The 26,249-nt window shown below is 36.9% G+C and overlaps 1 protein-coding gene across 1 annotated transcript; it reads left to right on the forward strand.

Moving 5' to 3' along the window:
* Positions 1 to 826: 826 nt before the first annotated feature.
* Positions 827 to 26,249, forward strand: LOC140141100 (acyloxyacyl hydrolase-like). Its single transcript, XM_072162886.1, is given in 17 exon segments — positions 827 to 879; positions 2,835 to 3,027; positions 4,096 to 4,166; positions 4,607 to 4,667; positions 5,465 to 5,535; positions 6,422 to 6,470; positions 6,730 to 6,873; positions 11,621 to 11,690; positions 14,304 to 14,334; positions 16,017 to 16,099; positions 17,556 to 17,595; positions 19,836 to 19,914; positions 20,617 to 20,691; positions 21,003 to 21,218; positions 21,706 to 21,802; positions 23,552 to 23,628; positions 26,169 to 26,249. Coding segments are annotated over 17 exon segments (1,491 nt in total).

Below are 26,249 nucleotides of genomic sequence, written 5' to 3' on the forward strand. Positions count from 1 at the left end.
GGGCTGATGACGTAAGTAAATGAAGCGGACACTATCATGCTCTCATTTACTTGTGTGATACAATCACAATCACTTTGACAAGTTTGACATTAGCAACAATGAGTTGTACTATTATTTACCATAACAATGCTGCATAACACTATGCAGACTATTGTTCTTATTTGGGAAACAAAGCTTCGCACAGTATTGTTACTATGCGTATGCTTTGTAATATTTCACCCAACTGAAGCTATAATACCTATAGCATTGCAATATCGCACAGGGAAATCGGATACATGAGTTTGTGGACTTAACACGGTTTGGAAATAAGCTCTTCATATACTAGTCTCAGATTGATCACGCTGAAATTCTAAGCTCAAAATATTTTTTTGATTTTTTAGTCCAAATATTTCTCATGATATTGATATACATATGAATTGTAATATCACAATTTACTAATATATAAAAAAAGAATCGGCTGATTTTATCCATATGTTTAAAAACCATTAAATTTGTAATACTTAATTCAGAGGTTTGTTCTGAGAACAACAACAGTATACGTTCTGTGCATTGAGAATGTTTATAGTCCCTTCTCTCAAAGCAGGCACGTCTCATTTCATGACGTCAACTTTTTCTAGGTCAAATCTGTCTCGTTCGAAGGAACTCATCGCTTAAGTTGGTTTTTGCGGACTATCAATTTTAAACGTCTTATTTTCTCAAAAAAGGAGTCAGTTTCATTGTCCTCATAATATTAGCTTGCCAATGATATTGTGTTGTACAAGCAATATATATTATGATCTTTAATATATTCGCTGTCGAAGTGACTTTATAAATCGGATTAACTACCATGGCAATAGAATACAGTTTTGACCAAAGCACTGCATGGTCTATTATTCGATTGTGTCCGATTTGAGCGCTGACATATTGGAAAATGTTGCCAATCAATATTCATGAGAGTGTACATTCAAGGTCCAATTTTCCAAATTGGGTGACTTGTGCTAGGCAGGTGTGAAATACATCTGACTGGGCGTTTTAATTACGTAACGCATAAAGGCTTTAACATCATCGAAATAGATACCTATAGTGCTGTTAGTGTTAGACCTTTGTGTGTGTGGCCTGTGTTTAGTTTCTATAATCATTATTATAAGGCCTACATTTATTTATCATGAATTCCTTTCTTGTCCTTTCTCTGTACTTATCATTTCATTACTAAAGTATCACTCCCTTTCCTTTTCTCCCTTCCCTTCTCCATCCCCTCTTACTTTTTGTTCACTCTCATTCCTATCATTGTTCCTTACCTTTCTGTTTATTTACTTCTATTCATTACTTCCCTTAATTTCTGTCTCTTTCTCTCTTCCTCCAGTCCCCCTCTCATTCTCCATATCTCCTCCTCCACCTCTTCCCCCCTCATCCCCTCCCAAGACCTCTCACAGAAAAGCTGCCCCCAGGTAGTTCCCTCGCTTTGCACCACTAAGGTCACGGGTTCAAGCCCCGGCGCGGCCCAAGTGCACTTGGTTTATCCCGATTCCTTGCTCGCTCTCGCAGATTTTTTCCGGGATCTCCAGTTTCCTCCTGCTTTCCAAAAATCTCGGTGATTAGTTGTTTGGTTAACAAAAACTTCTTTCACCCAATGGAATTTGGGGAGCTGCACAGATAACAGATAACAAATGGTGGATATTAAAATCTAAGTGCGGATAGGTTTGCGCTATTCCGGCTGCACAATGCCTAGTTGATGCGATCTGATTGTGATGATTCACCATGCAGCGAAATTACAGCGTTTTGAACACTCCGTGATCTGTGGTAAGGCGCTATATAAAATTTAAAAAAAAACCCAAAATTTATTCGTATTTTTAATACATTCTGATGTGTAATCGATCAGCAAGCGCATTCAATTGATTTAAATGAAGCACCTAAAGTCATTGGGTGATAACGAACTGTACATCGACGGCTGTGTGCCTTTTGTGTTTACGGCTACTCAATCACACCCTTGGGTTGTATGGGAACAAAAGGTACTTTTCGTTCCAGTAGGCGCTTTCACGCGACTTTCGTTTAATCACTTATTGACAGTTAGCCTCCTAGGTAAAGCATTAATACGCTATCTGGTTACCTTACCGATTTAATGGCGGAAGACCTTTGTCCCGAACAAAAAGTACTTTTCGATGAATAGCTTGGCGGAAAATCAAATCGGGAATAAAGCATTACGTAATCTATTTCCCCTCCTTTCTATCTAAACTCCTTGGTTTTGACCATATCGCCCTACTCTACAAGCAGGTTGCACTCAGCACCTCTGTATATCTGCAATCAAAGATAATACTTATCTTACAGGTGCGAGTGATCAGAAGTACAAAATATGGTTCAAGCATGCATTTAAACATATTTATGCACCAATCTTTGCACAAGAACAAATGATAATGATACAAATGAAAGGGAATAATCCGAAATAATTAGAGTGATTACGTAACTGATGCATACTTGAACCACGTTTTGTTCTTTGTTCTCAAAATTACAAGAAACGACTTGCAATCAAGCTAAATGAGTCTGATGCCGATACAAATCAAAATTCAGTTTCCAATATCATTACACGCAGTGACAGCGTTACGGTAGGGAAACGGGGGGGAGGGACAATTTTACACCCAAATATTTTTCTTGATTTTTAAAAAGGAAGAAAGAAGAAGAAAAATGCAGAAGCCTTGAATCAAGGCTAGCCAAAAACACTTTCATACCTTTGTTCCAAAGAGTTGGTCGCTAGAAATTAGCACTGGTCTCTTACTATATCATCCATATGTTTATCTTTCAATTTAACATCTTTCAAAGTAATTTTGATTCATTTTCGTTTGTTGTTTTTATTCATTCAGAATCCTGGAGAAATACAATGCAGATGTAGCATGCCATGCCCTCACACTTTGCTATGTGGACCCTGGACAACAAGCATGTCTTCTCTACCCTAACCAACAACAGATAAAGTCAGGTGGAATACGGGCTGTCCTTAAGAGTTTGTATCAATCCAAAGAAATCAGCAAGCAAACCAAATTGATCATGATGGGGAAAGTAAGTAGGTGGGACCATCGCTTGTTGTTGTAACATTTTTGTAATGATTTTTAGCTCTGACTCCCCATCGTTATCAAAGTGATATTCACTACTTCTAAAGTTAAGTGCACAACACCCCCCCCCCCAGATCCTTGGATCTATGGAAGTGGCTGTATGCTCAGAATGTGTATGGCACGAGGCAGACCAAACATTGTCCATAGATCCCCTACAAGGGGTATGTCCCTTAGAGTCATTCGGTCAGATTTTTTTGTTTTTCATTTTTCATGTAATATTAATTAGCTTAATAAACGATAATAAAAAATGAAAGATAAATGTACATTTCTATTGTGTACAAATCGGCAACTAAAAGCACTCATGTCACAAGAAGATATCAAGCAAAGAGCAATGAAACCAAACAAAAACAAAAATACATGAAAACATGTAACAAATAAACAAAAGAACTTAACCGTAAGCGATATTAATTCATTAGGTGAGTTTTAACCACCTGAACACTATTGGTCATCTAACAACATTTCTGATTGGTTGATAACTTGAAATGCTCATTTCAATCGTCAATTATGACGAGGCTTTATACAATTTATGGTCAAACTTGCATTTGCAGATGATCTTATTAATATCCTCAGTTCTTGATTGGTTCAAAATTGGAGACAATATTCATTTTGGCCAATCGGCAGGTAGTTCTCATGCGGTTATGAAATGATCCAAGTGATGAACAATCATTGATATGATGATGAGGAAGAGAGTTTGCATTGTGATATTTCTCAGTATTATACCACTTCATTCTTGTTTTAAAACAGCTATTTTTGTAGGCCTACAGTAATATATCAAACAAAATATTTTCTTCAGATTATCAAGATTAGGGTGGGTCGGATGAGGATAATCAAACATTTGGGGGGGGGGGGGGGGGGTTAGAGGTGAATTTTCCAACATATTTGCAAACTCATTTTCAACAGAAGTTATTCAAATTGTAGACCATTAGTAGGCTTGTCACCTAAACCATGAGCTACCATGGTTTAAAAACACCACATGTTCTGGCAATTTAGCATAGGCCTATCTGTTTTTCTTCAGGGTGTTGGTCTGAAATCGGATATTTGTGACTCTCTACCGGGACTGAAGGGATTATGTGAATGGTTGGAGGGGTAAGTACCGATCTTGAAAAGTCTGTCCGTCCGTAAAACAGGGTGGTGTTTTTGTGCCTTACCCTAATCCGAGGATAAGACAGGGAACGCGAGGGCATATCCTATTGCCCCAAAGGGGTAAAATTTGACCCAAAATGTCAAAAATGGGCTAAAAAGTACACAGCACCCTAAAAACCAGGGTGGGCAGCATGCCATAGGGAGGGAGCAAAATAGGGGCAAGACTTCTCACAGGGGTGGGATTGGCCCCTCCCTTCCCCCTATACTACTTCTTTCATCTCCCCTATACCTACTGTACTGTTCCCTACATTTATTTTGTTTGACTATGACTTTGTTGTCTTGTTTTATTTTGTTATGTTCTTACATGTACTAAGTAAAGATACTAATTATCTAGACTTTGTTTACTAAAATTAAATTGTGATTCTATTTACTTCCCCATACAGACATATCAACAATCAGACGGCTGTATCGGACATAGACAATGATAAATTTGGAATCACAGAGGTAGGGAAATGAGATACATTTTTGGTGTGTGATTTGTTTTATACTAGAAATGCCGCAAATATCCGAATTGTGTGTTTCTTCATCACGGTTGTTTGATGGGACCATTTATTAATTTTTCAAACATAACATCATGTACAACCAAATTTTAGGCTTAAACAGCTAAAAGTGACATCATGCTAATGTATACAGATGGTTTTTTTACTCTTTTACAAAATTATTCACTTTTATATCATTTTTAAAGCTTTTTCGGATATAAAATATATCTATTAATGACAAAATAGGTGGCGCTATTTAGTTACTGGAAATTACTTTTTCAAGCTTTTAGTACAAATAATTCCTTTTATTGTTTAATCAATTATGTTTATAAAATTTCAGTGTTGCTTGTTGCACCTATTTCAGGTGTTTTAATGGCAGTATTAATCACCTACCCCTTGCAAATAAGAAATATGATTTAGGATAAATAGCGCCATCTATAGTTTGCATTTAGTTAATAATGAAGCCAATTCTATATACATCAAACCGTGTTCAACATCCCCAAAATGTGAAATGGGCAGTGGCAATGGGCTATTATTACTTTACTATGGGTATAAGTGGGCATAATGGGATATTCCAGTTGAAGTCCACACCCCCTGTGGAAAATCTTCGACAGGGGGAGTATTAATCGCAAATGGTATGAACACATTAATTCATTAGACAGCTCCATTTGTATTCCATACACCAGTTTTGTAGTGAAATCGCCATCTTGATTATACGTGTTTATACAGTAATTTTATTTTGTACAGTGATTTTTTTTTCAGACTCTACGTGGATCCCATTGGCGAGGCAAGGATTGTAATGATTTTGATAAAACTGTTTACCCAGGAAGAAGGTTGGCATTAGGTACTAGGCTATTCCAGTTGAAGTCCATACACCCCTATGAAAGACATGCCCTTAATCTCCCATACAGGGCACCTTTGTTCTATAACCATTAAGGTATAGGACATTTTTTGTTTTGCTATAGCCCCGAATGAAATGTATTTAATTATGTTTGTGCTATTCTTTTTTATGGACATTTTAGTGTCTAAAATGGCCCAAAATGAGGGTTTTTCAATATTGTCGTCCATTTCTAATCGTCACTCCCATAGACGTTACATGTAAAATAAAAAGGCTTATAAAAATTTAATAGCACCTAGTTCGGATGTAAAATTCACACAAAATGCTTTTTGAGTGATTACAAAGATAATTAAATACTTTTCATGCGGGGGCTATGTGGAATTTTTTTAAATGTATTCCTTGTACAATGAAATTTCACAATAAAATGTCCATTGGAAACAAAGGTGTACATTTCAAATGGAGTAATCATTTAGGTAACTTCATTTGAAATTCAAGGTCATGTTTAAAATAATTTCCATAGGGGGTGTATGGATTTCAACTGGAACAGCCCAATGTTTGGTTTTGGTTTTCATTTGGATGGTGATAATTATGTTGCATTGTGGGATTCTGAGATATATATATATATGAATTACACTGCTCCATAGACAATGTGTTGTTCTGTTCAATTTCGTTCTGGTATACCAGAACGAAAGTCAAATTTCATGATATCTTTGCTAAATGAATTTAAAATCTGCAAGAAATTGTTTGTACATAAACATTATACAGCCAGAGGTTTCCAGTGATATAAAAATCTCAACTTTTTTTGAGAAAAGTGGCGGGATCAACTCTAAATCACGAAATGCCCTTTTAATATTCATTGTTTTTTCATTCCAACTGTACAGACCTAAAAACAATGACGAAGAAACAGACTCAGATTGTATCGGAATATATGTGAGTATATATATTAGGCCAAAAAAAGAAACAAGTTTGCTTCTAGCAATTTCTAGTCGCAGGTCATGAAAGTGCAATGGGTTTTATTATTTTTATATTTGAATCATCTCTGCACATCGTCAGTGCACACCATTGACTAGTCATTTGAGTACAGTGACAAATTGGCACCAACATATGGTATGTTCTTGGTTAAAGGATTCCATAATCTAGCAAAAAGGGGAATTATTGCTATTACTTAATCAAATTTTGTTTTGAACAGGGAATAAATCCTGCAACAGGGAAAACTTTTGAAGAAGATTATTGCGCAAACAGTGACCATCGCGGTATGTTGCTGCTTGGTGATTCTGGTGGAGCACACTTCCATATCCCTGCAGAGTGGATGACAGCGTCAAAATTATCACTGGTGAGTGGATAAGGCTAGTGATGAAGGGAAATGGGTTGTTGGGAGGGGGAGGCTTGTTACATTCCAGCACATTTTCATATTTATGCAGAGTGGATGACTATGGTAAGTTGAATTGGGCTAGTGGGGAAGGGGGTCTGTTACATTTCTGCACACATTATAGGGGGTGGGTTGAGGTGGGTTGGTTGGTTTGATACATTCAAGGCGATATAGGACACGCGACGTCCAAGGCTGGCGAAAATACAAGGCTGACTTTCAAAATAGACAGGTTAGCAGTTATAAATTGAAAAACAACATAATACAGTGGGGTACTTTGTCATACCCCAACGGTTTAAGAGCAAGAAAAATTTGTTTTGTCACCACGTAACAAATTTAAAATTGTTTGTGAAAATAATGTCATGATTATGTGTTTATCCAATGGCGACGTAAAAATGGTGATATCGCATCCACCTATGGAAGGGGTAATGTGCGATAATTCGAAAATCCAAGTTTTTCCATTGAAAACACGTTTTTTGCCGAAACGAAGGTTTTTAGCCTTCCATATCCGCCACCACCTGTTACATTCCAGTCATTGCCGATCCGACCATTAGGCCAGGTAAGGCGGTCGCCTAGGGCGGCACAGGCAGAAGGGCACAAAAACAAATTAAAGGGCGAAGAAAGAAAAAACGGAAATGGAGAAAGACAAGGGCGGATAAAAAGAAAAAAAAAAAGGAACAATAAAAAGGGGGAAAGAGAAACAGAAAACAGGGCGGAAAAGGAAAAGGGGCGGAGAAAAAGAAAGAAGAAACGGGCGGAGAAAAGGAAGATGAAAATGGGTGGTGAAAGAACAGAAGGAAAAAATAAAAGCAGAAGAAAAAATAGAAGAGAGGAGAAAAGAAACGGCAAAGTGCCGAAGAAGAACAAAAAGTGGGATAAAAAAATACAGAAAAGAAGGAAAACCATAGGGGCAGATCCCGGGGGATGGGGGGGGGGATAAATTCCCCCCAATATTTTGGTCCATACAGTCATCCCCCCAGTATTGACGCCTGTTAATTAACCTCAAGTTTGGCCATTTTAGTCCCAAAAGTGCAATTTTTCCGCGCTTCGCGCAAACTTATTCCATTCTGCACCATATTTCAACAGTTAAGCTTCAAAATGTCAAAAAAAATCCTGCGCTTCCCGCGCATTTGTACCATAAACTTATTATGTCGTCAAAAGGTGCTGAATTCACATCCGGGTTAGAGTGGTATACTTCAAGAAATGTTTTCGTACCCCATCCCCCAATGTCAAAAAGAAATCTACGCCACTAAACGAGCAGTATACAAATAGGTCAAAACTGATGAGTTTTCAAGGGGACGACCCCCTTAACACTTTTTTGGTGTGCTTTGGTGGGGCGGTCGGGAGAGGCTTTGCCTAGGGCGGCAAAATCCCTAGGAACGGCCCTGATTCCAGTACATTTGTCATATTCCTGCAGTGTATGACATCATCAAAATGACCAGTGATTAGTGTTTAGTGGATAGGACTAGTGAGGCGGGAATGGGTTGCTGGTGTGGGTGGGTGTGGGGCCTGTTACATTCCAGCACACTTTCTTATTCCTGCAGTGGATGACATCATCTAAATTATTGTAATATGTTTAAACCTAGATAATAAGCTTTTGCAATTGTTTGTTATTTTGTACATGTATGTTTGTTTATACACGGCCCCAAGGAAGAACAACTTTTGTTGAATTGGGCTTTCTGTTTTGAAATAAAGTCTAATATATAATATATATATAATGGTTGTTGTGGTGGGTGGGTGTGGGGCTTGTTACATTACAGCACACTTTCTTATTCCTGCAGAGGTGGTGAGTGTTTAGCGGATTGGGCTAGTGAAGGGGTGGGGGGTGTGTGGGAAGAGGAGCTTGTTACATTCCAGCATACTTCCATATTCACGCAGAGTGGATGATAGCATCAAAATTATCAGTGATGAGCATGGAGATGAAATAGATTACGTAACGCATTGAAACCTTGTGCCGATTTGAAATCTGACAAGCTATTCATCGAAAGGTACCTTTTGTTTGGGACAATGGGCTTCCGCCATTAAATCGGTAAGCTGACCCGACAGTGTATTAACGCTTTACCTAGCAGGCTACTGTCAATAAGTGATCAAATGAAAGTCGCGTGAAAGCGCTTACTTTAACGAAAAGTACCTTTTGTTAGCATAATACACAAGGGTGTGATTGAGTAGCCGTAAGCACAAAAGGCACACATTAGCCGCTGATGTATAGTTCGTTGTCACCCCACTGACATTAGGTGCTTCATTTAAATAAATTGAATGCGCTTGCTGATGATTACACCATGTCTGCATGTCTGTATATTGTATAATGGTAATAGCTACGTAGGCCTATACATGTAACATATAATAAGTATACCGGTATAGGCCTATATAAAAGTTGTTTCACAAATTGACATTTTATTTTATTTTAAGAAGGACTGAGAATGTCATAAACAGTGGCGTACTGAAGGGGGCAGTTCTTCTGTGAGAGGTCTTGGTAGGGGATGAGGGTGGAGGAGGGGATATGAAGAATGAGAGGGGACTGGAGGAAGAGAGAAAGAGGAAGAAATAAAAGAGAAATAAATAAATAGACGTAAATAAATAGAAAGGTAAGGACAATGATAGGAATGAGAGGGGACAAAACGTAAGAGGGGATGGCGAAAGGAAGGGAGATAAGAAGAGGGAGTGATACTTTATCAAGGAAAGAATAAGTACAGAGAAAGGAAAAGAAAGGAATGACAAATAAATGTAGGCCTTATAATAATTATTATAGAAACTAAACACAGCCACCCATCCCCCACACACCGACATCGCCTGGCTAATAATTATTTGGTGCAGCAGAGACATTAAAATGAATACACGGGATCGATACACGTGAATTGCTATGCACGATTTTGATATCAGACGAAAATCTTCGGATACTGGGTTAGAAAATGATGAATATCTCCGTAAATGATTTTTCTCAAGAAACCAGATTTGGTCTCATACACTTGAAAATACGTGTTGAACAGATATGATAGTCGTTAGCGTGCGCTTTGAAAATTGGCCGTGCGCTTTGAACTCAAAATTTGACCAAAACTCTAATTTTATATTGCGTTGGTCCTGTAGCGTGTAGCGTGGTACTACAGCGTGTAGTACAGCTGCACTCACTACTAGGCAGTATAAAAGTCGATGACCATTGACCTCAATGGGGTATACAAGCTTATTCACGCACAACCAAGATCAATTACCCGGCTATTGTGTGTAGCCTTAGTCATGTCCTCGACTAATTCTTCGTCTCAAAGAGCTTCAAAGGTCTGAACCAAATGGCCAATCGTGGCTGTGGATTCAACCTACCATGGCGATTTATGCCATGAAGATATAGGGTCGATGACACTGTGCCCCAACACACATAGGCCTAACACTAACAGCACTATAGGCAGCCATTCGATGATGTCAATGCCTTTATGCGTTACGTATTTAAAACGCCCAGTCAGATGTATTTTACACCTGCCAAGCACAAGTCACCCAATTTCGAAAATTGGACGTTGAATGTACACTCTCATGAATATTGATTGGCAACATTTTCCAATATGTCAGCGCTCAAATCGGACACAATAGAACAATAGACCATTCAGTGCGTTGGTGATGAGTACATATGCTCCTCCTAAATTTTGCAAAAGAGTATTGTTTTCTGAAAACTATTCTAAGAAATGCTATTCACAAAACATACAAAAAAGTTTCAACCACTAGTGGATATTTATATCAGGCGTGATTATTCAAGTTGGGCTATTCCAGTTGATATCCAACATCCCTTATAGAAGACCATGGGCTGAATCTGCCACACAGGGAGTGTGAATTTCAAATGGGATTACCTAAGTGACTGGGTGATTCCATAATGAGATTGCGGTCACGTCTTCTACATGGGTGTATGGATTTCAACTGGAATACTCTATTCTGTGTTCTATACAAATATTTGATACAAATATGTTTTAAAAGAAAACTGTGTAGACTCTCTTTCATCTGGGTATGTTGAAACTAAGATTTAATTTAAATCTGGTCAACCAGATATACCTATTTTTGATGGACGAACCGACGTTGCGACTGAAACCTTCAGTCTTCAGCTGGGTTGTGATGCAAATGACCTTGAGTACCAGACACTTCCGGTATTGTTGACAACCGGCGAGGAATGTCCTTTATGATTCGGTCCCAGCCGTGTGACAGTTTGGCCTGGACGCCTCACCATGTCCACGGTTGAGGGATGGTTGCTCCGCCCTCACCTAAATAGCCTCTTTCACGCCACGCTCAAACCAACGCTGCTCACGATCTAAAATACGGATATCCTTGGGGTCGAAATGGTGTCCGCTGGCTTTCCGGTGTAGACAAACAGCTGAGTCATAAAGGAAGGGTCCGGTACATTTGCATTTGTATCACAACCCAGCTGAAGACTGAAGGTTTCAGTCACAACGTCGGTTCGACTGTCAAACATAGGTATGTCTGGTTGACCAGATTTAAATTAAATCTTAATGTTTTTAAAGTATTTCTTGTGTGATTAACACTTTTAAATTTAAAAATTTAGAGAAAATATTACATTATGCGAATATGAATGTACAATCTGAGAGTTTCAAGTATCTCCACTCGAGTTTGAGAGGGGACAGGGTCTTACATTCTGCGGTGGATTTCTTCACAAGCTCTGAGACAAAAATATATATTTCTAGCCTGAAGTCTTATTTTGTATACATTTTTTTGTATATTTCAGGATGTCTTCAAGCATGTTTTAATGGTGGTAGAAGATGAGTTTGATTGGCCAGAACTGTCATGGCCAACAGGTAAGCAGCATGACCTGTTAGGCCTACATGTATGTATTTGCTATCTACTGAAGATATCAATATTCTAACATGTGAGTAGTTGCCATTTAGTGAAGATAGCAAATCAAAACAGGTGAGAAGAAACAAGATAGCAAATTGTAACATACAAGTAGTTGTTACCTACTGAAGATAGCAAATTGTAACATGTGAGTAGTTGTTATCTATTGAAGATAGTAAATTGTAACATGTGAGTAGTTGCTATCTACTGAAGATAGCAAATTGTAACATGTGAGTAGTTGCTATCTACTGAAGATAGTAAATTGTAACATGTGAGTAGTTGCTATCTATTGAAGATAGTAAATTGTAACATGTGAGTAGTTGCTATCTACTGAAGATAGTAAATTGTAACATGTGAGTAGTTGTTATCTATTGAAGATAGTAAATTGTAACATGTGAGTAGTTGCTATCTATTGAAGATAGTAAATTGTAACATGTGAGTAGTTGCTATCTATTGAAGATAGTAAATTGTAACATGTGAGTAGTTGCTATCTACTGAAGATAGTAAATTGTAACATGTGAGTAGTTGCTATCTACTGAAGATAGCAAATTGTAACATGTGAGTAGTTGTTATCTATTGAAGATAGTAAATTGTAACATGTGAGTAGTTGCTATCTATTGAAGATAGTAAATTGTAACATGTGAGTAGTTGCTATCTACTGAAGATAGTTAATTGTAACATGTGAGTAGTTGCTATCTACTGAAGATAGCAAATTGTAACATGTGAGTAGTTGTTATCTATTGAAGATAGTAAATTGTAACATGTGAGTAGTTGTTATCTATTGAAGATAGTAAATTGTAACATGTGAGTAGTTGCTATCTACTGAAGATAGTAAATTGTAACATGTGAGTAGTTGCTATCTACTGAAGATAGCAAATTGTAACATGTGAGTAGTTGTTATCTATTGAAGATAGTAAATTGTAACATGTGAGTAGTTGCTATCTACTGAAGATAGTAAATTGTAACATGTGAGTAGTTGCTATCTACTGAAGATAGCAAATTGTAACATGTGAGTAGTTGTTATCTATTGAAGATAGCAAATTGTAACATGTGAGTAGTTGTTACCTACTGAAGATAGCAAATTGTAACATGTGAGTAGTTGTTATCTATTGAAGATAGTAAATTGTAACATGTGAGTAGTTGCTATCTACTGAAGATAACAAATTGTAACATGTGAGTAGTTGTTATCTATTGAAGATAGTAAATTGTAACATGTGAGTAGTTGCTATCTACTGAAGATAGCAAATTGTAACATGTGAGTAGTTGTTATCTACTGAAGATAGTAAATTGTAACATGTGAGTAGTTGCTATCTACTGAAGATAGCAAATTGTAACATGTGAGTAGTTGTTATCTATTGAAGATAGTAAATTGTAACATGTGAGTAGTTGCTATCTACTGAAGATAGTAAATTGTAACATGTGAGTAGTTGCTATCTACTGAAGATAGCAAATTGTAACATGTGAGTAGTTGTTATCTATTGAAGATAGCAAATTGTAACATGTGAGTAGTTGTTACCTACTGAAGATAGCAAATTGTAACATGTGAGTAGTTGCTATCTACTGAAGATAGCAAATTGTAACATGTGAGTAGTTGTTACCTACTGAAGATAGCAAATTGTAACATGTGAGTAGTTGTTATCTATTGAAGATAGTAAATTGTAACATGTGAGTAGTTGCTATGTACTGAAGATAGCAAATTGTAACATTTAAGTAGTTGCTATCTTCTGAAGATAGCGAATTGTAACATGTAAGTTGCTATCTGCTAAAGATAGCAAATTGTAGCATATGAATAGTTGTTATCTACTGATGATAGCAAATTATAACACGTGAGTAGTTGCTATCTTCTGAAGACAGCAAATTGTAACATTTTGCCATTTAGTGAAGATAGCAAATCAAAATATGTGAGAAGAAACAAGATAGCAAATTGTAACATATGAATAATTGCTATCTACTGAAGATAGCAAATTGTAACATATAGGCTACTGAAGATAGCACATTGTAACATGTGAGTAGTTGTTATTTACTGGAGACAACAATTTGTAACACGAATAGTTGCTATCTACTGAAGATAGCAAATTGTAACATGGAGTGGTTGCTATCTACTGAGGATAGCAAATTGTAACATTTGAGTAGTTGCTATCTACTGAAGATAGCAAACGGTATCGTGGTGAGTAGTTACTATCTACTGAAGATAGCAAAGTGTAACATGTGAGTAGTTGCTATCTACTGAAGATAGCAAACGGTATCGTGGTGAGTAGTTACTATCTACTGAAGATAGCAAAGTGTAACATGTGAGTAGTTACTATCTACTAATAATATCGAACTGTAATATGTAAGTAGTTCCTATCTACTGCAGGTAGCAAATGGTATCGCGTGAGTATTTGCTATCTACTGAAGATAGCAAATTGTAACATGTAAATTGTTGCTATCTACTGAAGCAAATGGTATAATTGCTATTCTACTAATAGGGAGTACTAGTAAAGTAATTAAAAGTGTAACTCAAATGTTAAAATTCTTATTTCTGCATGTAACAATGTCTAATTTTACTTTTGTTTACAACCTTTCTTTGATTATAGGCTACATGAATACTACTTGGGATATTGTACAGTAAGTAGAAAAGATGCAGGGATTCAATTATTTTACAGTTGTTCATCAGATCTGTTCTTTACCTGTCCGCATATTTTTACATTGTGAAATAAAAATATGCAGACGCATGCATCAGTTGCTGAGCTGTTCATTTCTAATGATCCCCTTGTAACATGATTAAATCCCTTTCATTAAAAAAACCGAAGCTAATGATAAGCTTATTCACATGATTATTTCACGAGGCATGTTAGTTAGTCATTGCCACTCAACACTACAAAAAGATCGACCAGGTTAAGTTTATTTATATATTTGTATCAGCAAATCTACCGAATAAAATGGCAATAATTAGCTCAAGAATTTCACTTGTGGCGCACCAATGCAAGCTGAGTGGCACTTGAGTCCAAAATAAATAAATAAATAAAAAATATGAAAGAAAATAGGTGATGTAATCAAGCAAAATCAGTCTGAAGTCAGAAATATTGATTTTGAGATATAGCCAAACAAAGGAAGTACTTTCTTTTGTTTCATGTTCTTTAACTGATCATATCTTCTGAACGTGTTCAAATTCAATATATATTTTGTCTTATATTATTGCAAATCTTTACTAGACACTAATAGGGAACTTTCTCATCTTTTGTTTTATTTTCAGTGGACTAACGGACTCATTATAATTATTATTACAAATCTTTATTAGACACTAATAGTGAAATTACTCACCTTTTGTCTTATTTTCAACGGGTTAACAGACTCATCTCATCATCATCATCAGTCGGCTGCGGAGCAGGCGACTACAAGCTTTCTCTTACTATTGCGATCTTGGGCAAGCGAAACAATTTAGTTTGATTGCAGCATCCCTTTAGTATCTCCCAGGAGGAGCTGGACATACTGTAAGTACATTGTGCGCGGCCGTCCCGGTTTCCTCTTCCTATGTGGTGAAATATAAATGGCATAATTATTCTTTCACAGGCTTGCCGTTTTCAAGACGCAGTAGGTCTATATGGCCGAGAAATTTTAGTTGATGAATCTTGGCTCTGGCAAACAGTGGAGTGGTGTTGGTCAGATTGTAGATGGTTTCATTTCGAATCCGATCCACACGCTTGATGTTTAACATGACTCTATAGCAAGATGTCGCAAGGGCATTGATCTTGTTTTCTATGTCCTTGGTGATTACCCATGACTCACACCCGTACAGAAAGACAGTAGCACACGTTGTCTCAAACAGCTTGATTTTTGTTTTAATTGGCAGGGACGGGCTTCTCCAAAGGCATTCCAGTTTCCAGAAAGCTGCCTAGGCTAGTGTTTTACTTCCTTTTAGGTCTCCAACACTAGAGCCCATCTTGGAACCTAAGTACTTGAAGTCTGTGACATGGTTGATGGTACTACCATATGCCTCAATTGCTGGTTGGGCGTAACAGACTCTCTATAATATTACAAATATTTATTACACAAATAGTGAAATTACTCACCATTTGTCTTATTTTCAGCGAATTAAATAAGACTCCTTATAACATTATTAATACTTTTTTTATTATTACTAGAGAGGGTGGCCTATCTGCTGTGCCCTAGCAGGACATCAGTCAATATGAGACATTAAAATATTAAATGCGAGGATCCAGAGGATTCATGCCTGAGAAAATATATAAGTATTAATACTTATTAGACACTATAGTGAAATTACTCACCTACTTTTGTCTTATTTTCAGCGGATTAACAGACTCATTATATTATAAATTGGTCCAGAGAAACAGGTGTAATCACAGAGATTTCCAGAATATCGGAGTTAATGGTAAGATATCTTGCCCTTCCCAGAATCCTTTGCAACATGATGCACCACCTCATTACAGCAAATGACACGCATATTACTTTTTACATGTTCCCTTTGTCATATTGAGAATAGACTGGCTAAATGGGTAGATATAGTCAAAAATAAACATCTTTTACCAGATCTGGATGTGCTCTGTTAAAAGGGCAATTCGTGACCCACCCCACACTTTTTTTAAACCACTGGAGACCTCTGGCTACATAATGTTTATCTACCAAATATTTCTTGCAGATTCATTCCTTTAGCAAAAATATCGTCAAATTTGAATTTATACCAGAACGAAATTACAACAGTGGCCTATGGAGAAGTGGAATTCACATAATCATGCATAACTCACAAACGGAAAATCGGAATCAACTGGTATTTTGGGAATACGTTTTTTTTTCGTGGATATCTACTGACAAATGTCATAAAAAGTAGATGCTAGGATCACGAAATCCTCCTTTAGTTGAGACTATCGACCTATGCTGCATTAGATAGCAAATCAATATAGAAAATTAAAATGGAAGAAATGCATTGTGGGAAGTGTAAAATATCTTCTCTGTATACCAAGATTAAATATGAAACGGAGGAGTACCTTAACCCCATGTTCACTGTCAGCGCATTTATCATGTATTGAGCCAATCAGAGATAGGGTAAGAATAGTCAGTAGGGCTGAAGCCCTGCGCTATCAATTTTTCAGAATTGCTTTAGTATGATAGATTGTCGGACAGGGGCGTAACGGGACAGAAATATTGTTCGCAGCATAACATTTTTAATGGTTGACCCCTGATTTTTACTACCATAGCCCAAATGATATTTTGACAATCTGTGTGATTTTACTACCTTGGCGTGAGGACTTAAGAAAGAATGTGTGAGCGTTGTCAGCTCTGCTGAAGCCTTCAGAAGGGGACAAGCTTTAATCTAAAATCGCTAACTATTTTCATTGGCTACTCCCAGATGATGATATCATGTAATTAACCAATCAGGAACTCAGTAACAAGGGTAGTAGTTCCTTTAGGGTTAAGGCCTTTTGCTATCACCAACATCAGTCGGCTGCAGAGCAGGCAATTACAAGCTTTCCCGAACTATTGCGAACTTGGACAAGCGAAACAATTTTATTTGGCTGCACCATCTCTTCAGTATCTCCCAGGAGGTGCTGGACATACTGTAAGTACAGTGCACGAGAATCCATAACGTCCATTCATATTGTTGGATGTATTAATGTAAATATACATACATGAGTAAAAGTTCCTTCTTTGATTGATTGGATATAATTACCGTAAGTTGAACTTTCCAAGTTTGTAACTTGTAGTTATCATCAGTGTTATTGCCAATGGTGTGCATTTTGGGTTCCCAAAATCATGCCAAAACAACATCATTTGGTCACTTTTATTGCAATTAACATACAAACATACAAACAAATCATGCTTAATTTCAGGTGCTCGGGTTTCTACCATGAATGACTCTATCCAATACAGGTAAGGGGTTGGTCAGTAGCGTATCACTAGATGGATAAGGGACTGGTCCTTTTCAGCCATCTTTTGCAGAAATCATTGAACATGTTGAATATGCCCTTTTCATTTCGTATCTGTTCATTATAGGCATACACAAAATACAATACATCATCATCAAATCACATGACACATCCGATGCAATCACAGCCCAAAGGAAGCAGTTTTGAAAATTGAGTTATCGTAATCATCAACTTGTAAAGGAAGCAAGTGTGCCAGCAAACACAAAACGTTTTCGACATTCGCAAAAGGTTATAAAAGGTTGTCAGAAAACATTTAAATGTCGGGTTATATTAAGGGTATATTAAGGGTGTTAAACGTATTCATAACATAAACAAACATTTTTTGATAATCTTCTGCCCAGCAAACACAAAATGTTTGCAGATAACGTTTAAATGCCGGGTTATATAAAGTGTATATTAAGGGTATAAAACGTTATCATAACATAAAAAAACATTTTGTGATAATCTTCTGCCCAGCAAACACAAAATGTTTTTTTACAGAAAACGCTTAAATGTCGGGTTATACAGCGTGTCCCAAAAGTAACTTAACATTGTGAATTTGCCATATCAAAATAGTGTTGTTACACATACTGTGCAATTTTTGTAACAACACTATTAACCCAACGCAAGTTATGGCAAATTCACAATGTTAAGTTACTTTGTGACACCCGGTATAAAGGGTATAAAAACGTTTTAAAAATGTTTGCCCAACATATTTGCAATAAAGTTTTAAAAACGTTTTCATGACCTTTATATAACCCGACATTTAAATGTTATTAAAACGTTTTGAAAAAACATCTTAAGAACATTTTTGTGTTTGCTGGGTGCAAATATTTTAACTTAATATTTAAGTGTTGACAAAATATTTGGCAAAAATTGTTTGCAAAAATAGTTTACAATGACATTTTGAAAACATTTAAAAAATATTGTATAGTGTTATCATACAAAACGTTTTAAAACGCTTTCATGACCTTTATATAGCCAGACATGTTAATGTTATTAAAACGTTTTTACCTAAACCTAAAGCCAAATTATAACTTATTTAAGACGTTTTTAAAACGTTTTTGTGTTTGCTGGGGTGATGTGACTAAATCCTGATGTCTATACTCTGTAACATAATTGGGCAATTCAAGTTGAAATACATACACCCCCTATGGAAAACATGGAAGACACGGAAGACCAGAAAAAATTCGCTTGCCCCAATTTTACAGCAAGTACAAATTGGTTATCCAGGTGTGAGCTCGAATGGGTTACATCCATGTGAGTAATGTAATTTAATTATTTATCTCCGTATACAAAATTAAGATATGTTTCATGAGTGATGACATTTTGGGAATTCCCCTCTCATTCATCAAGTTGATCAAAAACAAGTTGAATCATTTCTATTTTTGGATATTTGGGAAACCCCTTTGTGATGTAATCACTGTAAACTAAGTTAGGACTATTTATGGATGGGAAATCCCCCAAAATATAAAGTTTATATGACATCATGGGAAAACCCACAGGAAGTGTTGTAATATGTGACGTGTCATGTCAAAAGCAGACACTTTTGGGCAGGTTATCAATTTTGAGGTTTTTACATATCTTAAATATACAGATATTTTGCTCCACAATGCCGTTTTCTCCAAAGAAATTGGACATTCCTAAGCGAAGATATTGAGTTCGTAAGTTATGGTATTGTCAAATTGGAAATTGAGATATCGGCCTTTAAAAATATTATTGACAATGTTGACAAATGTCTCAAAAAATACAAGATGCCAGTTATATTCTGGTCTGAAACTATCAGACAATATTTTTAACATTAATAACATCGAAAATTCGCAACAAACCCAAATTGTGAAAAAATCACCACCAGGCAGATATTTGGCTATTTCTCCATTTACGATCCTGCCCAAAAGTGTCTGCTTTTGACATGACACGTCACATATGACAGAATGGTCTTTTATTAGATCATGTTTTTAGGAGTATAAAAAGGTAGGCTTTAGTGTGCTCTTTGCAGAATATCTTGAGTGTTTGTAAATTCTCTATGTGTTAGTCGTCATTGTGCTTCAAAAGGAAGCACATTTGAACCAGTGGCGTAGATTTCTTTTTGACATCGAGGGGGATGCATGGGGTTGGAAAAAATTTCTTGAAGTATAGTGAATCCAGCATCTTTCGTCATTATATATATTCAATAAAACGTGTTTGTTCTTGTTCTTTTGACAGCATGTCTCGTGATCCAAACACAGACCATCCAGCGATTGTGATGTATTCACTTAATGCTAATGATGTCTGTAATGGGTGAGTTATTTTGTCATACAGATGTGGGGGCTGGGGGTGGGTTTGAGGATAAATCCCCTCTAATATTTTGCTAGGGGGTGGTCCATTACAATCATCCCAAGCTGATTTTTTTCAACACCATCCCCATGTCAAAACATAATCTACGCCACTGTGTTTTGTCATGGATTTGGTGAACTGATGTTAGACATCCAGGTCTATAGCTAGGATTTATTTGGGGGGTGAGTGACTGGAGGTGGGTGGGGGCTAGTGGAGGGAGCTAGAAAGTGGCCTTTTGAGAGGTTTCCCTTAGAAAAGGTCTGATTTTCATCTTTATTTCATCTAAAAGTGTATTTTTCAGATTGACATTTTTAGAGACGCATTGTCAACACCAATCCCCCACCCCACTGGCTACATCCTTTGGCCGACCAGCTATCATCACTGATAGGCTTGTAACCCCACCTCCGAATCCAAAGTAAGGGATTTGCGCACTATATAGTAATCTAGCTATTTGGACCTCCTGAATGTTGCTGGTTCTTCAACCTGTACCTGTAACACATAACACCCATTGTTAGCAGTCTTTAATGTTTTATTTTAGGATCGTTATCCAGTGGACAATGTTTGATAGACTTTTGATAGGTGAGAGGTCTGGTCAGCCAGCTAAAAATTTGATAGACTTTTGATATAGATGATTGCAGACTTTTTGATACACAGTGGAGGTGTTTGACAGCATCCTGACACCATTGCACACATGACCACACCAGAGCAGATGAAAGCTTACAGTCTAAGCACATTGAAATATCTGGTAAGCTTTGAATCCCCTCAGAATCCTCTGAAATAGCAGATAACTTAAAAGACATTCAGACATGTTTGTTAAATTATTCAAATTATGTTGTTTTATGGAGTTCAGAGCACACAAAAAATATGTGCTTTAACTCCAAATTTTGTGATTTTCATTACAAATCTATATACTTTTAATATCTTGTATGAATAATTAAGATGTTACAGCAATTTTAATTTTAAAAATACATTTTTGAAAGTGCACAGCCATGTTAAAATCAAGACCTTTTCCTCAAATTATATTTTGTTTGCTTTGTTTTTACTTTTAAATTACAGGATACTAGATTACCTAAAGGAAGCTTTGTGATCGTAACAGGCATGGCTGACGGCCGTGTCTTGTATGAACTGATGGCGAATCGTATTCACCCCCTAGGCCAATACAATCAAGACGTCACATACAAGCATGTATATGATTTGCTATTATGTCTTCAAGTGTCTCCTTGCATTGGATGGATGTCTTCAAATGAGACTCTAAGGAATTCTACATGGGAGGTAAGTGAAAACTAGTATTACTATGAGGTCCTTTTAAAAGGCATTTCTTGTATGAATGCTGGCAAAAATATAGCCATTCTTTTTACCAATCACTTATATGCATGTATATGAATTGTTATCATGTATAGACCACTTGGCATGTGACGTCATTGCCCGGCAGTATGCGCGCGCATTATGGCAATTTCAATTGTTCTTTGCCCTGCAGTGTGCGTACGCATCGTAGTCTGCTAAGGGCACGTGCATTTTAATTCGCCCGCCACATTTCATATAGTACAGGAAAGCCATTGAACAGTGTAGCGGCTCGTTCGAGCATATCGATAGACGAGTCCCTCGCCTTTGTTGATAAAAAGTGATGTCAAGTGGTCTATACAATTGTCTACTTGTGTATATCTGTTTTTTTTATAACCCAACATGTCAACATTTTCTGTCAGGCGTTTTGTGCTTGGTATGATTTTTGAATATTTCATGTGTTGATTTGTCTTTTCAGCGTGCTTCCAACCTAAGCAAAGCACTACAGGAAGTTGTCCAGAATAACACATTCATGACCTTCAAGCCTTATTATATGGACTATGACTTCGGCGCAGGTAGGATGTCCACTGCGAATAATACATCAACTTCAAGCCTTATTATATAGACTATGACATCAGAACAGGTAGGTTGTCACTGAGGATAACACTTTATCGTCAAGCCTTATTATATAGACTATGACTTCAGAGCAGGTAGGTTGTCCACTGAGAATAATACTGAGAACAAGTAGGTAATAGACTACTATAATATCAGATCAGGTAGCCCAACATACTCCATATGTGAGTGGACGCGGCGAATCAGCCGTAAACTCGGCAAATTGTATTCTGAGTTAAAGTGTAAAATGTATGTGAAGGTCGTATTCATAGGTGTATCAATTCGTTGCGACAAGTATCTTATCAAACACTGTTTAAATCAATCAATAATACTACTGCTGAAGAGGATAATAAGCTTCTACCTATTTATATTGAATAGTTCTTGTCTTTGTTTGCTTTGGCTAAATCCTATTCAAGTGGTAGATAACAAAGCATTGTATTTTGTCTAGGTATGTATAATCAACAATGAACAATGAGAGGATATTTCTGAACCTCGTTGACTTGGGGATGATTTCAAATGACCGCCAGTTATGACTGTTGGATATTTACTACCAGAAATGTAGAAAAAGAGACACATGAAGAGCCGATAAAAAAAAAACCAATTTTGCCGAAGGAACAAAGTTCAACAAATCATAACCCCGCTTTTGGATATCGTTTGAAGTCAAATGATATACCATTTTAAAGCTTATGGTATATATTTTCTAAACACGAAATAAAACAAAATTGACAGGGGCCGACTTTACGGCTGATTCGCCGCGTCCAGTCACATAAACTATTCTATCCAGTCTTTGCAACTTATAACACAACAATTAATTTGGATGATCGAAGTAAACGAGAAAAATTTCTTGAGTGGGGCCAACCCTCTTGAAAACCTGAATCCACCAAGTTAGAGTAAAATATAAAGTACAAAAACCAATAATGTTGCGTGAAGACGTTTACTGCTCAGAATGGGCTGTTCCATTTAAAATCCAAACTACCCCTATGGAAGATTTAGCTAAAGTCTTCTACAGACGGAGTATAAGTTTTGAATAGAATAGACAATTGGGTAACTTCCATTTAAAATACTCACTCCAGTTGTGGAAGATATGTGTAAAGCCATAATACATCGGGAGTATGAGTGTCAAATTGATTAACCCTGGCCATTTACATTTGAAAAACTCCAAAATCTTCCACAGGGGTAGTGTGGATTTCAACTGGAATAGCCCAATATACACTGTAATTTACCTGAACCTCACAACAATTTTCAAATACAAATAATAAAATGCTAAGAATAACGGTAAGTAGTATGGGTTAAGGATAGGCAGGAAAATAGAGGAAGAAGGGAAGAAGTTATGCTATTCCATATAAAAATCCACACACGCATGTGCAAGATTTCACTGCCATCTCAATCCCATTGTGCCTTATGTTCAATCCGGCTGGACATTTGTGTCAATTTTATGTCAAATTCAGTTTGAACTTGTTGAAATTTATCAAATCCAGTCAAATGTGACAATTTGGCTCAAAACGAAACACACTTTCGCACCTGTTTCAACTGGTTAGAGATGAGAATAGTTAGATCTGGAATAATATAAAACTGGTGAATTCGGTTGGAATTCCAAAATCTTCAAGGTGTGGGTTATAAATGAATTAGCTCACTGTGCTAATATAGTCCTATCCCAGTGACAGTATGAATCAGTGCTTTAATGATTATTTTTCTTGCTATTGTTTCTTCAGTCATCAAAGAATGGGAGGATATGGGCGGGGAAGGATGGCAGTTGTTTGAACCTGTTGATGGAGTCCACCCTAATCAGGTTGGTTTGACCTTTTAAAAGCATAGCCCGGCCAACAATTTTACTTTGTTACAACGTCGTATAAAAGTTATCTACGTTGTACAGCGAACGTCGTGAAAACGTATTGTGTTGGCTGGGAACCTCCTATGTAACCTTTTAGCCAGTATTATTTTAAACATGTTCAAGGGCAGTACATCATGAGGTTTTTCAATTCGTTGGGCATTAAAAACATCCTATCTGTTACTGGGACGTGTTATTGGCTCCCGAATATGCTTAAAACATTATGTAACCTCATAGCAGGTTTTTTAAACATGGTCAAGTGCCACAGGTACATAGGAGGTTTGTCAAATTATTGGGCAGGAAAACCCCTTGGGGAAACCTCCTATGTGTCGTTGGCCTTTGAATATGTTTAAAGCAAAATAAAACCTCTTATTTAACCACATACTACTACAGACCATGTTAAGTCCCCGTGCAGTGTATGCTGTGAATTCTCGCATATTCATTGTTTGATCGTCACATGTCTAACAATCACGCAAATGTTGCGTGTCTTCGCGATTACGCGATAGACCATAAATATACGCGGTAAGTGCGTAGAAGTTTTGCCTGTCGCATTTCTTGGAACAATCCTGATTTTCAATGTTATCGGGTGATGCTGAGACTTTGACTGTTTGTACGCGGTCTGTTATCTTTTACGTCCATGTATGTAACTTCTTGACAGTTTTTTTTGTAAATATCTTCAAGGGTAACACGTATATGGGAGGTTGTTCCTGCCCAACAACAGTTTGTTTTATTTGTCAAGAAGGCAAAGGGAAGGCCTCTGAGCACTCAAATTCTGGAGTTGACCCATAAGTAGGATTGTTAAGACCCCCCTTTTCAGTATCGCTGTCACCCAAAAGACACCATATTTTATTTTCTGAACACATGCTCTGTCACCCAAGACCCCCTTTTCCATTCGATCTGTCACCCAAAGGCCCTTATTTTTCAATTTGAACAGCAACTCTCATTCATCGCTGATTTTGTTTCTTATTTTGAAATAAAGCAATTTGAAGCCATTTTGAACCTGAAATTCAATGTACGCTGCTTCTGTGGCTCTTATCGGCTCTCTCCCGCTCCCTAAATTATGCCCAGGGCACTTAACACGCATTACGTTTTGTTACCTGGAGAGATTTGATCATGTCTCACCTCCTTTTTCAACCAAATCGACGGTAATAACTCCTGTAGTGAGGGATCAACATTTAACAACAAATTGCCCCAGGCAAAACTCACTTCTAACTAAATACCGCACAAGGACATTTTTATGTAACTCATTGACCCATGTTATACTGCCTCTAGCTATAATAACATCCTTGTGATGTGGTCAACTCATTGACAGATACGAACCTCAGGAGGGAATTCAATTTTTGATCAATTCTCTCCAGGTAGTGAAACGAAATGAGTGAAATGACCATACGGGTATGTTCCCCCGGAAAGACCTCCCAACTTTTTGGATTTCGAAGCTGTGAAAGACCCCCTATATTTGACCAAAATAGAGCTCCAAAACACCCTTGATTTTGATCATTTCAGCTCTAAAAGACTCCAAAATTACTCATTCCTCATATTTCTGTTTTTTCAGGCGATTTTAACCAGAAAGCCAAGAGAGACATTATGCTCTGCTGAATGGCAAAAATCTCACCCATATTTTTTTTAAATATTTTGCTCTCACAAAATGCCCTTACTGTGATAGTGTAAGCCCTATACCAATGTGCATTTCGTATTAAAGTACTTTCCATGTATGTGAGGTGAGAGTTGTATAGTTGGGATTGTATTAAACCTATTCGTAGGTGAATGTTTTACTCTGCTTTGTCTGGATGTTTGCTGGTTTTGTTTGTTTATATGAGTGTTTGTGTGTGTGTAAATGGGAAGACAGGGGAAGCCAGATTATGGATTATTCCTATATATAGATGGATTTTCCAGCCTCGTAAGTTTGTTTGTATGTAGGGGTATTTGTTTATGTGTATTTGTTTGCTTTAAGGGAGTACTACATCCCTGGCCAATGTTTTGCCTATTTTTCTCAAAAGATATGTATATTATAGGGGCAAGGACTACAACTACTGCACTGGAAATTTTATTTAAGCACAGTTTTTAAGACAACAGTTGTGGAGTTACAGTCAAAAATGAGGGAAACCAATATTTGATCAATAAATCAATAACTACTTGCCTTGAGTTGCTGAATTTTCAGTGCAGTAGTGGTAGTCCTTGCCCCTATAATTTACATATCTTATTTGTCACCAATTCACTATAATTTTTGAGAAAAATTTAAAAAAAGGGACACACAATTGGCCTGGGGTATAGTACCCCCTTAATGTCAAGATATGTGACAAGAGATGGATACTGATTAAAGAAAAAACATAATAAATAAACAAACCTGACTGGATGCTCCTTGGTCAGGTTTATTTGTGTTTTCATTGTTTGTTTGGTTGTTTAATGTTTCTGTGCCGAATGAGAAGACATGTGATTGAAATTGAGTTCCAAATATAAGCCTATTAATATATTTTTTCTTTCAATATCCTAATTTATTTCAGAACGCTAACTACATGACGGCCAGGCATGTATGGAAGCAGTTGGAAGTACCCGGAAATCATTGGAAAAGTCAACCCATATAA

Source organism: Amphiura filiformis, chromosome 2 (genome assembly GCF_039555335.1).
Source record: "Amphiura filiformis chromosome 2, Afil_fr2py, whole genome shotgun sequence".
Classification (NCBI taxonomy): Eukaryota; Metazoa; Echinodermata; class Ophiuroidea; order Amphilepidida; family Amphiuridae; genus Amphiura; species Amphiura filiformis.